Source organism: Tinamus guttatus, unplaced genomic scaffold, assembly GCF_059628265.1.
Source record: "Tinamus guttatus ecotype Peru unplaced genomic scaffold, ASM5962826v1 Tinamus_guttatus_pri_ptg000524l, whole genome shotgun sequence".
Classification (NCBI taxonomy): Eukaryota; Metazoa; Chordata; class Aves; order Tinamiformes; family Tinamidae; genus Tinamus; species Tinamus guttatus.
The window spans coordinates 1-14,577 of NW_028289058.1; the positions used below are offsets into that span (position 1 = coordinate 1).

Here is a 14,577-nt window from a genome sequence, read left to right on the forward strand (position 1 = left end):
GATTCTTCATTTCAACTTATAATTTTAAATTGAATGACGTCAAGGGGACATAAGCAATTTTCCTCACCTCAGAGCATTTTTAAGATCTTTTTAAGTTCTGTCTTTTTGATGGCTAGCAAGCCTAGGGCACTTGCCCAAGAAGTAGGGCAGCTGGTCGCACCTAAATTAGTGGAGATAATTTTTATTTTCATACTCTAATCAAGTTTTAGATTTGTTCTTTGGAAGAGGAACTAAAAGTCCTTTTAGGTAACATTAAGTAGTTGTATATTTCACTGTAGCGGTGAAGACATTTTAAATGGTATGCATGATGATTCCTTCTTCTAAATTCATATAATAGTATTCCGAAGTTTTCATGATAGAAACCAGCAGGTGCTTCTAAAGGATTCCCTTCTCCATCCTTCGTCCCACTCTTGCTTACAGTTTTCGTTGTTCACGTATAGCAGAACAAAAAAAGACCCACAAATTTGCTGATGTTCTACCTGGGCGTCCTGGCAGATGTTTTTTCCCTGGATTGGTATTGTCAAAATCTCTAGCTAAGTATTTTTACCTGGTATCTTTATCCAGAATTTTTGCCTTTATCTTTACCTGGACATCCTTCCAGGTCTTTCATTAAGAACAGTCAGAAGTTCTTTTGTCGAAGAAATTCCTCTTCTCTGTAGTGTGCTTAAAATCCTCATGGCTTCTGCTGCAAGGCAAAGAATGCTGTATCAACCTCCTAGATAAATTCAATTACTAAAACTCTCTGTTATGCAGCTCTTCTTTTTTGTTACTTTTTTTCTTTGTTTCATTGCAAAACCATCCTTTTCTTGCTTCGCTTTGCCCAAAACTGGTGATACCAGAAAGAAGGCGTCCTCCTCCCAAGACAGATGAGTGATAATTGTAAGAGTGACAACTGGTCCCAAGGAAAACAACGTCCCAAACGTTATCAACTGACTGTTTTGCAGATATCGATGAGTGTGCCTTAAAGACCCACACGTGCTGGAACGACTCTGCCTGCGTGAACCTGGCAGGGGGCTTCGATTGCCTCTGCCCGTCTGGCCCGTCCTGCACAGGTGACTGTCCCCACGAAGGCGGCCTGAAGCGCAACGGGCAGGTGTGGACGCTGAGGGACGACAGATGCTCCGTTTGCTCCTGCAAGGTGAGGGTCTTCAAAGCCTTCGAAACCACCAGGGCAGGGGTGGTTGGGCTCTGCTGTAGAACCTAGGTATTTGCTGGGACTTTTTGTTTGTTTGTTTGTTTTGCCCTGTGCACAACAACAAACAGAGCTGGAAGCAGCAAACCCTGTAAGGCTTTGACTACAACCCTCAGCGGCCAGAGCCACCAGCTTGGCTGCACCAGCGGTCATAGTGGTGGTAAAACTGTCCATGGTCGTCACAGCAACACCACTAGCCATGGCATCAGTAAAACTGTGGCCCATGGAAAAGCCAGGACATAGAGAGAGAGAGAGGTTGAATTATCCATCTTCATATCTTCAAGCTTGAGAAGAGGGGAAGGGCTGCTTGGAAGTAACAAGCAGCTGAAAGCTTCCCCGTTTCTGCACTGCTGTAGTGTAGCAAAAGAAAAATCAAGGCTATGGGATGAATGGTTTCCACAAAGTGCACTGCTGTTTTAGGCTCCAGTGGGGATATATTCTTGTTAGCTGCTGTATTTTTCACTACAAGTAGCCTCAAGCTCCCCAAAACTCCTCCCTGCAGAAACTGAATCATGCAACTCTGCTGAATACTTATCAAGCTTTTATTGTAATCTTGGGGAACTGGCTGGCTTCAAAAAAGATTTCTAGTCAATAGAATAAAGAGTTTAATATATGTGAAGACATCTGGTCTGCCTTTGTAGAATGTATTGTATTAGTATTCCCCTTTTAGATTGCTTGTAAATTGTTTCATTTGCCATTTCTCACTGCACTTATGTCTTATGTTGAATGCACTTATTAGTAAATGAAAATGCACAAAATGATTAACTAGCACACAGATATTTTAAAATAAGCCTGGCACTGTTTGTTGCTGTGACTCTTCCTTTTTATCTTCCTCGCTTTCCGCTTTCTGTTGTTTTTACCCTTTGTGAATAGAAATTTGCATTTTCTTTCATCCCAGCATCTCCCTTGTTTCAGGAGCCAAATTCTTGTCTGTCAAACAGGAAAAACGGGGAGAGTGCCTCTCCATCATATCCTGACTGGGACATGAAGTACTCATTCAGTGATTTTTGGTTTTGTCTTTCTGTTTTGTTTTTAAATCTGCTCTTGAAACGTTATTTCCGAAATTGTGAGAGCTTCCAGTCCCCCAGGCCACTGTGAGCGCTGTCCCTGCCTGACTCTTCTGCAACCTGCTTGGTTTATACTGAGCAAAAGGACAGGGGATCACCATATCCTCCCTCCTGCTGCTTATTCCAGCACGGGAACCATCTTGCATCCCTTGCTCCCATAGGAGACAAGTCAGCACTGCAGATTTAAAATGCTGGGTTTTCTTGGCTCGTCTTTTCCTGCAGTTTTTCGAGGAGAGGTCAGGTGGATGCAGTCTGGGCAGCAGATGGGCCATGTGGAGCCCCTTTCAAAAAAGTTTTTGCTTGAAATCTGGGGCAAGGGAAATAGAGCTGAAGGCTCAAGTTTTTTGGGTAAGATTATTTGTGGGGCGGGACGTGAGAAGTTACAGGACTGAAGCACCAGGGATGATCCCGGTGTTTTGTCAGCCACAGGCTCTTCAGACCATCCTCGTTCGTCTGAACAAGGACAATGTTTACCAAAACATAAATTCCCTAAACTTAATTAGTCGACTGTATAATTAGTATATAAACGTAATAGGACCTTAATTGTGCCTCTGCGTGTCAGGTTTTCCTTTGCTGAGTAAAATTGTGCTCATGCCATTAATGCTTGCAAGGAGCGTGGCAGCGATTCAGCGGGGACACTGGGGAGGGACAAGGACTGGTGAGATGATGTATAGGATTATCCCATCAAAAGAAGATAAGTTGTTTTCTGTACACTTCCCCATTTTCATGGTAGAGAAGAGCTTAAAAAATGCAATGCTATTATAGAGCTGCAAAAACACAAGGTAAATGCTGTAGCTTGAGAGACTTTGTGTCGTTGCACTATGGGGATAAACGTGATTTTTGGAAGGCATGGAACTGAGGAAGGGGTAGATAAAGCACAGATGATTAAAGAATAAAGAGAGTAGATCCATTGCTACTATTGAATAAAGAATATAACAGCATTGCCAAAATGTCTCTGGCAGAAAAGAAATCTGGCAAAAAAAATAGAATGTCAAAACTCCAAATAATCACCTCACCGTTAACCGTGCTTTCATTTTTTCAGTCTACATGTGGCATATTGGTATTTTGGCTCCCTTACAAGAAGCATATAACTTCAAACATGGTAGTCCCTCCAGCTTTCCTAGCTGGAATTAGAATAAATTTGTTTTTCTCTGATGCAAAGGGAATATGGCCTTTTCTTTTTATATGCAAAAGTAATTCTTCTGTTTATCTCAAACAATTCTGTTTAATGCTCTTTACCAAAACATGCCATCCAATATTCTAAGTAAATATTTAGCAAAAGCAGGAGAAAATCATATTTTGGAGAGCCTGTGAAATATAGAAAGCCTTCTTTAAACGTGGGTAGGAATATAGTGGTGATGACAGTTTGGAGTCTGTATAGCTTTAAGTGAATATACAACAGGTCCAAGTCTAGAACAGAACCAGCGGTAAACTCAGGTTAAAGAATGATTAATATCACGGGATGTTTTTTGCTCCTTCCATGCTTCTATGATGTTAAAGGCACCATCTTCATAATTTTACCTTATTTATATATTCAAGTTATTTCCTTCATAATGATACTGCTATTTAAAATAGTCCTAAACGATTGTAATGCTAATGGATCAGAGGGAGGGAAGAACACTCAGCAAGTTTGTTCATGCAAGAGGGTACTATTAGGGCTTAATTTTGGAATTAAGTTTAGGATTTAAGTTGAGGAGTTTCCTTAGGAATTAAGTTCCTAAGCGTAGTGTTTTCTGAGATGAAGATGTGCCAAAGATGAATCTACCACGCAAAGACCATCTGGATGATACCTCTGTGGTGGCCTTTCCTGGAGTGCTCTTTGGCGGCCTGGGACTGATGGCAGGACAACCTTGCTCTCCGCAGGATGGGAGGATTTTCTGCCGGAGAACGGCCTGCGACTGCGAGAACCCCAGCGCCGACCTCTTCTGCTGCCCCGAGTGCGACACCAGGGTCACCAGCCAGTGCCTCGACCAGAGCGGGCACAAGCTCTACCACAGCGGGGACAACTGGACCTACAGCTGCCAGCAGTGCCGCTGCCTGGTATGGTAACACGTTTTGGAGGGGGAAAACAAACGTGCTGCCTTTTTTTTTTTTTTTTTTTTTCTTTCAATCCCCCTAATGCTGGAAAAAGTTGTGCAGTGTCACGTGGTGGGAAAAAAATTATCTTATCAAAAAGATTAAGGAATACTGAAATTGCTAGACAAGCGTGCAAAATAAAAAGCACAAAATAAAGACAATTTCTTAGATGCTGAAGGCACACATTAGACAGTGTAGAAGCTCTAATTCTTGCACAGGTACACTTAATGCAGCAATAAACCTCATTAATTATTTCCCTTTATAGCTGTCTGTATAACATTATGCTTATAAATGACATTAATCCCAAGACCATGACAGTATCAAACAGTATTTACAGTGTGTTTTACAAGTTAGTATTTCTTTGGCTAATTTTGTGACTAAGTGGACAGATAGACTAAAAGGCAGCAATGCACTACAACAATGCTATGTCTGCAGTTTTGAATCACAGTGCTCGCACGGTTGTTCCTGCTAAGCACTTGACCAAAACAGATTCAGTTTATGGCCCTGTTTTAGGGCATTGAATCCGCTTCAGTTTTGGTTAAATTAAACGTTTCTCTTAAACAAGATGTGATGTTTCTTGCGGGCTAATAAATGGCGAAAAAAGAGAATAAAACTAAGTCAAGGAGCTTTATGTCAATTTTTATAGGAAGGAGAGGTGGATTGCTGGCCTCTTCTGTGCCCGAATCTGAACTGCGAGTACACAGCAGTCTCGGAAGGGGAGTGCTGCCCGCACTGCGTGAGTGACCCCTGCCAGGCCGATAACATCACGTACGACATCAGCAAAACCTGCCTGGATGGCTACGGGGTCCCCAGACTCAGTGGCTCCGTATGGACCATGGCCGGATCTCCTTGTACAACCTGCAAGTGCAAGGTACGGAGGGCATGGTGCGAATGGGAACGCGTGAATTCTGAGGAATACCTCAAAATGGAGCTGCTTTCTGGCCTTGGGAGCTCATGTCAAAAAACAGATAAAGTATCCCTTTTACTGATGTTAAGTCTGCCAGAATAAGGTTCTCTGAAAGTTAAATTGCAAATTCTGTGTTTTGTATCACTCTCAGGAAAACCTGCTCTTCTCTTGCTATTTGACAAAAAGTACCAGACAGGATTATGAACATGTTGTTTTGCATTATATAACATCTTCCACAACCCTTCTGCTCGCAGTGCGAAATGGAGCTGTTGCTCCAGGGCTTTAATTTTTTGAAGTTAGCTTTGCAGTCATTCTTCAGAGTTCTTTCTTATTCTGTTGCATTGGATTAAAAAACAGAAGAAGGAAAACAGGCATGGTTGGGGGTTTTAGTGGCTATCATAGTTTCAGTGCATGAAAAAGTTTTGTAAATGGCTCGATGTAGCAGAAATAAATCTTAATGATAGAGTTAACTCCAAAACCATCTGGCGTTTTCCACCATGCATTTTGCTGTGAATTGAGGATCCAAGCTGTGGTCTTATTCCAGACAAACTGACAGCGTCTCTGTGTGTCAGATTTGAGCAAAATTCTCTTTTATTCTTCTCTGGCATGGGAGGAAACAAATCCCATCCCCCTCGTCATGGATATTGTGTTAGGTTTTATCATGGGGGATGGACTGCTGAGGCTTCCCCGCCTGAATATCTGTTTCCCATGTGGTTGAGGTTAGTTACAGGTCTTGGTGAGTGGGACTTCTCCCTGCTATAGAGAGACGCAGAGCAGGAAAGGTCAGGGCTATTGAAGATGGCTGTTTAATGGCACCTTCTCAAAAGCCACTACAGCTGAGACCTGTGGGAACATCTGATGGCCTCCTAGGTGGGGATCATGGCTCAGGTGGGTGCTTGGAGTGTGGAGGAGATGCAGCAGAACGATACGGTCTGTACGAGCGGCCCGGCCGCTCGGTGTGCCTGGCAGGATGAATGACACCCGCTTGTGTGTCTGTCTGTCTCTGCAGAACGGGAATGTCTGCTGCTCGGTGGATGTGGAGTGTCTCCACAATAACTGAAGCAGTGAGAGTGGACTGTTGTGGGTGAGGAACACTGCCGGAGTTGCCATCTGAATCGAAGACGTATGAGTTGATGTTTTGTACAACAGACAATTATCAAAGTCTCCGCATGAGGAAGATGTTTGGGAGTTGCCTTTGGGACCTATCACGATGCTCATCCTTGCTAGCCTTGTCTGGGTGACTTACAGCGCATACGAGTCAATGGTTGTTAAAAGTTTTCAGTGGTGTAAATGACACACTTTTGCTGTCGAGACATTTGCAAATATGTTTAAATTATCTCATGAGTAAACTAATGCTGTATTTTTGTTTTAAGTTGTGTATTGACAACATGAGAGGTCAGCTTTTCTTACTTTGCATCAAGATTTTACAGGTGAGACATCCTGTTGTGATTTTGTCCCCATGATATCACATACTTAGTTGCAAGGTCCCTGTCAGTTGTATTTATGAAAATATGTATGTATGTACAGTCAAATTGCATAGTACTTATATTGCACAGCTGTCTGGCATTTTAAAACATTCAAAGATATATTTGATTGGACAGAGTGGAAGTGACCAAACTAAGTCCGTCTTAAAAATTTATAAAAGAATGCCATGAGCTTAATGAAATGGCAGAAAAGCACTTTCTTTTCCAAACATGTGGAGCAGCACCAAGACTCCAGTAATGAGAGGGGAGGGGGAAAAAAAAAACAACAAAAAAACACAACAACCCATTCCACCACTGTTCAGGAAAGAGTTGCTAGCTCTTCTCGGTAGTCTGTTTTGCAAGAGAAACTGCGAATGTTGGAAAGGAATATAATTCCTCTGGGATGTGGAGTGATAAAACAGAGAACCTTAAAATGATATAGCTTCAATATGGTAGGCAGGATTTTGCTTTTAATTATAGTGACATTGAGTTCAAGATTTTCTTTTTGCACTTATGTAAAGTAGTTCTCAACACCGGATGACTTTCCTTACTCAAGTAACATGTAAGAATCAGATTTTCTCTTTTTTATGTTTTGTCACATTTACGATTCAGTTTTAAACTTAGCCATTCACACAGTGTTGCTTAATACCTAAGTTAATACAAAAATATCGATTAAAACTCCTAGCCTTTATCAAGGTGAGATTTTTGGATTCCTTTCAACGTATATCTGGTTCATTTTTTGATGAGGCTAGAGAGTTTGTAGCATTAGAGTAAGAAGATATTTCTACAGTGATGGCATCTACAGCTTAAGTGTCACCTTTTTAACATGGTGTTGTGTTTCGTTCTACTCATTAGTGTCCTGTTCTTTGCTTTTAGTTCACTTACTTAAACACACCGAGTCTTTGGAAAAGAGTACAGAAATAAGTATAGTGATGCCAGTGAAAAGTATATGTTTGTAACTCCATAGTTTCATGCAGGAAGTGTGAGCCTGAACAACAAGAATGAAGTTTGGCTATACAGTGAAAAGCAAAGAGTGTTCTTTTAAGTAAAGTACTGTCATGTTTCTCATAAGGGGGAAAACAATATAAAAAACACTTGCAACGGTTCAGATGATTTTATTGCTGTTTTTATTTATTTATTTATTTATTTAACATGTTTCGTTTTACCTTACAAGTTGTGTGGTAAAGTTAACTTTATTTTCTTAATATGCCCTGTCATTTTCTGCTCCTCATGTACTGACTCTATTTGTGTTGCCCTAATGATTGTATAATAGGGGAAGCAGTTGTGTTTTATATGATACTCAAAGGATGTTTGTAAATCATAACGTCAGTTCATTTTGTATATCACATTGTAAAACCCAATGGTAATTCAGTTGGATGAGATATCCAATGGGCTGAGGTATAAAGGGGAAGAATTTAAAACTTGTGGGCATCTAAATAAACTCCTATGTACAGGTTGCTTCCTTTAGTTTTATTAACAGGATCTAATACACTAATCACTGTGCTAAATCCCAAACTTCTGTTTTCCCTTTCCAGACTTTCAAGGTTGCTAACAGGAGAGAGAGCTTTTTCCCGCAGCGCTAGTATCCAAGTTGTACGAAATGCTTCATTCGTGTGTACATGGATAAAACCAGATATACGAGGCTGTCACGCACACCATTCCTGCAGGTCTGTAAATGGGATTTAAGGTAGCGCAGGATCTGAAAATAGTGCGTTTCCCACTTGCAAGAGCAAAGCTTTATTTGGAGATGTTTGCTGGGAGCTCCAGACCTTGTTAGAAGCCTGGCTGGCAGGAGCAGCAAAGCTCGTGTCTTCCTGCCATTGTGCAGGCTGGTTTCCTTCCAGAACGAAGCTGCAGAGCCGCTTAGCAGAACCTCTCAGTCTCTTCTACGCAGCATTAAGTGTTGGTGTCTCCAGAGCAATACAGCTTGAATTGTTTACACTGAGTCAAAATATTGTCAGAGACTTGCTTATGTTGCATTTTAAGCAGTTTTCCAGACTATGATGAGCTTTTGCCCATCGCTAGTCACATCACGCTCAGAAAATATCTTCACGTACTCAGAAGTGACAGCTTCAGCTCAAACAGTAGATTGAGAGGCAAAATTTAGTACACTCTATTCCTTTGCGACTCAGGTAAGAACTTTGCAAACCTATTTCTTTGGAGGGGGCTTGATGAAGTTTCCTATTAAGAAAAAAAACCATGGGTGTTAAGAGTGAAAAGGCAGCAAAATAGTGATTTGTATTATAATTGAGGTATAGCTAGAAAAAAAGTAGTTTCTAAAAATGTGTACTTTGTGAGATGGCCCTTTTCTCCACTCAGAACATTTGGAAAGGAAAAGTGCAAATGGTTAAGGGACTCGGTTCAAATCTCACTGTAGTTGGAATTTTATAGCTTTTTGTACTTATTTATCATGCAAAAGAATAATTTCTCTGCATATTACATCTGAAGTCGAAAAGAAAAAAATCTAACATCAGTTGAGAAAGAGGAAAGCAAGGTGGCAGGTGCAGTAAACCATATTTGCCTCTGCATTTTAGTAAGAAGTGCGACCCAGGCACTGAGTCCGTCCTTGGTGTCATGTTGTGCCCTGCCTCGTAGAGACACGTTTTGGCTCATTTTGGTCCCCAGCGTGCTTGCAGACTCATCCTTTCTGCTGGCTCCTAAACACATGAACCGTGCTGAGCCCAGTGGCCAAACTAGTCTCTAATGTAACGGCAAAGAAAACCCATCCTGTTTGCACAAAAACTGAATAATATCTGACTGACTCATGAGAATATGTGGGAGATGTGTTAGTCAACTACCTTCCTGTAATACCTATCCCAATAGCTGCCAGTGAGCTTTCAAGTGTAACTGTGAACAGCATTTAATTATTAGCATCTTTCTAATCAGATTGTGATGGCAAGCACAATAACGGCTGTTTTTTCCTATATACAATGATATTTTACTAAACAAAAAGCAAAATGCTACAAGCGGTTACACAAATGGTGAAACAGCTCATAATAGAATTAAATCATGACTCCTGTGAGCAGTATGGAAATATCTCTCATGTAATGGTACTTACCTAATCATCATTAATGAGATGATTTTAAAAGGGCCCCATGATACAGTTCGATGTAACATTTTAAGTGAGTGTTGTGATAAGGCATAATTGTTTGAGGAATATATTCTGCTCTCAGAAGTATATACCTGCCAGAGAGCAAGCATCCCTATTATGGCAGAAGATCCTTAGAGTTCCTCTGGATTAAAACTGTTGTAAGGAAGGTAAAAATCTGGTCCTGATCCTTCTCTTTCTGCACCAAAATACCTGTAGGCAAAAGACTTATACTGTTGAGAATTAAAAGAAAAAAAAAATCCAAGCTAGGGTGACAGAGTTCTTGTACTCATGAGAGGAAAGAACTGAGTGTGAAGTCAACAATAATGTTTCCGTTGGTCATAGACTTCAGGAGAGGTTTTGATTTTCATCAAAAATCATCCTGGTATTGCCTGGTACTTGCATACGCCAACAACATTATCCTTTGCTGATAGGTCACAATACATCTTGTTTGGCTCCCCACAAATAAATGGGGCTCCATGTAAGCAGGATTGGTAGACGCAAAAGGCTTGTATGCCAATAAACTGATGAAAAGGGTTTGCTTTTTTTAATGAAACAGTCACCAGGAGATTTGCAGTATGTAAGAAAAGGATGTCAGCTTCCTAGTCACAAACTGAAACAAACCACCCCCATGCCCCCTGCCTATCCCCTAAACCAAGAGTGACGTTTAAACTCCTTGCTCCTACTTCTGCTGCACAGCACAAGGGATGCCCTGAATCCCGATGAGCGGATTTCTGACCAATAGCCAAATCTTTGCTTCAGCAGTATGTCACACATCATTTAATTTTCTTCTTAAATTTGTTCATGAGATTGTTTTATTTAAGGGAATTAAGTGATCTCAAGTGGTGCTTGGAGACAAGTATTATCATGTTCTTCTTGAAGTCGAAGTAGCTAGAACAGGATCGTACACACTTCCTTGCTGTCCATCTCCACCCAGGCTGGGAGCAACTGCCTTGGAAAAAGCTGGTGAGATAACAGTTTCTTTCAGTAGTTTTTTTTCAAATAACTATTTAAAGAGAACCCATAACATGTTTACCTATTCCAGAGCTCTCTATTATTGTATGCCTTTTTGGCTATATGTGTGCAGGTACAGATATGCCAAGCATGGTAGGTGTGCTCAGATGTTCTGCAGGAGATGGCACCACCACTCAAACACAAAGCAGGGCTCAGAAGTCCACCAGAAAATTGAAATGGGGTTGGAAAGTGCTGTTCCCTGACAGTGCTATTTACCAATATTGGTGACTGCTTGATGAACTATAAATCTGCTTTTGGCATCACAAGCATTTCAGGCATACACCGTTTAACCCAGTGCCTCTTTGTACTGACATTGGCAGGTTTTCTTTTCACACACTTTAATGTTAAATACGGAGATTTGTTTTCTTGCCTGAATATTATCCAAAACCTTATCCTGCACGGCAGAAATAAAAAAAGGAGTTTTGCTATTATAATGCCTGTAGACTAGGATCAGACATTTCTTTACTCTGCCTCTCTGAGGTGAGAATCACGGTGTTGCCCAGTGTGTCTTAAGGTAAGCAGTAACTCTAAGGGTAAACTCTTGCCTCTGAATTTAAGAGTTACCAAATATATGTATTGAAAAAATAAAATAACACCAATCTACAAACTAATTTCCCAGCTTCCCAAGGGCAGCAAAAGGTACATTTAGAGCTGTAAAGACAGACTTCTGGATGGCCACAGGTATGGTTGTTTCCTCACATATGGGTTAAATCATTAGCTGATTAAGTTCACTCCAGGCACACACATCTCTTCTGTGATTTGCAGGATAGAAGACTTACTGCCTAGTTGCCTTACTGAACTAGGCAACTGCTGCACAAAAGGCCTGGGATTGGGTGGGAAGGAGGGAGGTTAGTTCGATCCCTAGCAAAGCATCCCCCGCCTTACTAAGCAAATTAGCTTACTGACATCAAGATGGTGTTTTTCTATCTTACTATAATCAAAAAAAAAAAAAAAAAGGCTGCTCCCTATTTAACAGTTGGCTCTTCACTTTCTTAATACTTTTGCTGGATCTCTCAGGCCAGAGAAATGGAAAGTGTTTTTTTTCCAGGCAGAAAATGGAAAGTGTAGCTAGAGTTTTCCACCGAAAGGCCACTTCCTCCATACTTGCTCAAAATAAAACAAAAAAAAGCTAGAATTATTATCCAGCCTGGATCCTAATATTGAACAAACCATTAAGAGTACAAGGAGTCAGTCTAGATCAGGTAGGAGTACCTTTTATTATTTCTTTATAACCTCTTTCTTAAGAGTTTTCTCTCTCAGAAAGACTGTTAAGGGTGGTCTATCTCTATCCATTTGAAAGAAGGGCTCCAGACCATGCTCTGCTCCACGTCCTTTCTGCTTGTCCTTCACAGAACCATCTCATGGGCGGCAGTGTGTGGCAGGCATTGGGTAAAGCTAGAACCTAGCTGAGTCCGAAGCCAAGTCCAAAGAAAAGAGAAAAACTGCATTGGGGGTTGACAGCGATCTCAGGCCAACCCTCAACAACAATTCAGGCATCACCCAAAAGTCTTTAGGGCCATGGAGGATGGTTTAAATCACAAAGGTGGCTGCAGCTCTAAATCCCTGCAAAGTTCAAAGGCATTAAGCAGAAGGTTTTCGTTGTCTAAGCATTGCTCAATGAGAAAGTTCAAAGCTATCTGTCTTCCTGAATTAAAGCGTGATAGAAATGTAAGCTGAATAAAAATGTAAGTTGCATTATAGCGTGCACATATACATCCTCTGCAATCAGGAGATATTTATCCCTAATAACCTCTTCACCTCTATGCAGATGTCTAATTCTCTGTCACCTCTCAGTCTATGCGAAATTATTTGACAAGTGATGTGGCATTCCCTGAGAATTGCCCCTTACATCTGTAGCAAAGCAAACTTCTGCCTGGTATAAGTCATATTACTTCAAGTAAAATTAAGGGTATGCCATCTATTTCAGCATAGTTGATCCCCAGCAAGGCTAGCAATGAGCAGTGTCAGCGCCATGTGTTCAAAAATTATACCCAGGTACCCTAAAGTTAAGAGACAACCTTTAGAAAACTATGCGATTTGAAAAAGTGCATTTTTTTCAGTGGTCCAGGCATTCTCCTGCTGGCTTCTGTAGCAAGGGGACAGAGCAGGACAACAGACCATGTGTGGCATGTCCTTTCTCTGCGTGTCCACAGCGTAGACCACGTGAAGCTCCCGGCCTGAGCTCCATGCAGTGTTGGGGACCTCCAGGAAGTCCCATCGTGGGTTTGAAGGACTGATGGCTGTGGTCGAGGCCCAGCCTCACATGCTGAATTCGCACCTGAGTCCTCCTTAACAATAAAAGTAAGACCCAACTCCCTGTGCGGGTTTGGGAGCCTTCGGGTGGCGTTGATATTAGAGACAGGTTTGTGTGCAGAAAGGAGTGAAGCGCGGCCGTTGGGCCCTCCTACCTCCTTTTCAGTGTTTTCACCCAGAACTTCTGCTAAAAGGTGACTTTGCACAGAAGCAGAAAAAAAAGACTCCGAGAAAAGACCTGCCAAAAGCAGAAAATCAAGAAGAGAATCAGAGAGACACATTAAATCTTTGTCCTTGAGCAGATAAATACAGCAGTGTATAATCATTTAGCAATTTTAGTTCATAACAGGAATGCCATAGTGCAGTAGCAACATCATGTTAAAGAAAAACAAGAGAAGAGCATTCCTAGTACTGGCTGTAATGAAGAAAAACTTCCTTGTCATCTTGCACCGTGCCGGTAAGTCATGGTGTGGTCTAACTGCACACTGTGGCAAGTCATAAAAGTTCCTTAGAAGCGTTTTCAACCACCGAAATATGTCCTAGCCAAAGAGCATCTTTCAACAGATCTAGGAAAAAAAAGCCAAATAAATTGGTCAGCAGAAGATCAGCTTAGAAAAATGTAATGTAATTGGCTTGTGTTATAAAGGTTAATTGATTTGTGATAACTTAGTAATAAGAACATGAAGGATGGAGCTTGACTAAAGCTGCTCAGACAGCTTAAAAGAGGCCGAAGAAAGGCAGAGTAGTGTTCTAAAAAAGAAATCACAGTTAATGGAATTTAGTTTTGAGTATGGAGCGATATTAAGTAATAGAGGCAAAAGAAATCATTATGCGGAAGCTTGCAAATGGAAGGGGAAATAAAGCATTATATCAAAGTGAGCAGTAACTCCAGGATGAGATTTCTGCAGTTGTTATGAAATGAGGATGCTGCCTATAGCAAAAATAACTTGTTTGTTAAGCTCAGGCTAGCACCGAATGCGAAGAAAAAGCAGCAGTAGACAAATGGGAAAGCCAGTATCAAATATGTAATGGGACATCACTGATTCTTCCCGTGTACCAAGATTCTTTGGCTTTGTGCATGAGGGAAAACTGGAACTGAAACCAAACAACTCAGAAATCAAGCAAAGCGAAATTAAATATTGCTTAGTGTTGGAAATATGATGACATCAGGCAATTTAAAATTACAAACAGAGCTACTTCGTAAAAAAAAAAAAAAAAAGCAAAGCAAATTGTGTGTGTGGCTGGGCGTTTGGAGCAAGGCCTGTGCATAGTGGGCTCTGCTCTTGGCTGCACCTCTATGACCTGCTCCGAGCTGGTGATAAATGGTAATAATAAAATTGCTACGTACAGTCTAATAACATAATAGATCATATGATCGCAAACTTTGAGTTCGAAAGGTAAACAAGATATTTTCTGAAGGGGATGAGCTTTCACGGGGAATTAGGATTTATCTCTTGCTGGAGAATATCTGTGTAGCCTAACCGTTTCGCTTATTTAAAAGGCAATTAGAAACCTTT

General features: G+C 41.1%; 1 protein-coding gene across 1 annotated transcript; it reads left to right on the forward strand.

Annotated features, from left to right (window-relative positions):
* Positions 1 to 903: 903 nt before the first annotated feature.
* On the forward strand, positions 904 to 6,969 carry NELL1 (neural EGFL like 1; the record flags this gene model as incomplete). Its single annotated transcript, XM_088533852.1, has 4 exons — positions 904 to 1,138; positions 4,123 to 4,299; positions 4,982 to 5,206; positions 6,252 to 6,969. Coding segments are annotated over 4 exons (688 nt in total), but the record flags the coding sequence as incomplete, so codon positions are not given.
* Positions 6,970 to 14,577: the final 7,608 nt, after the last annotated feature.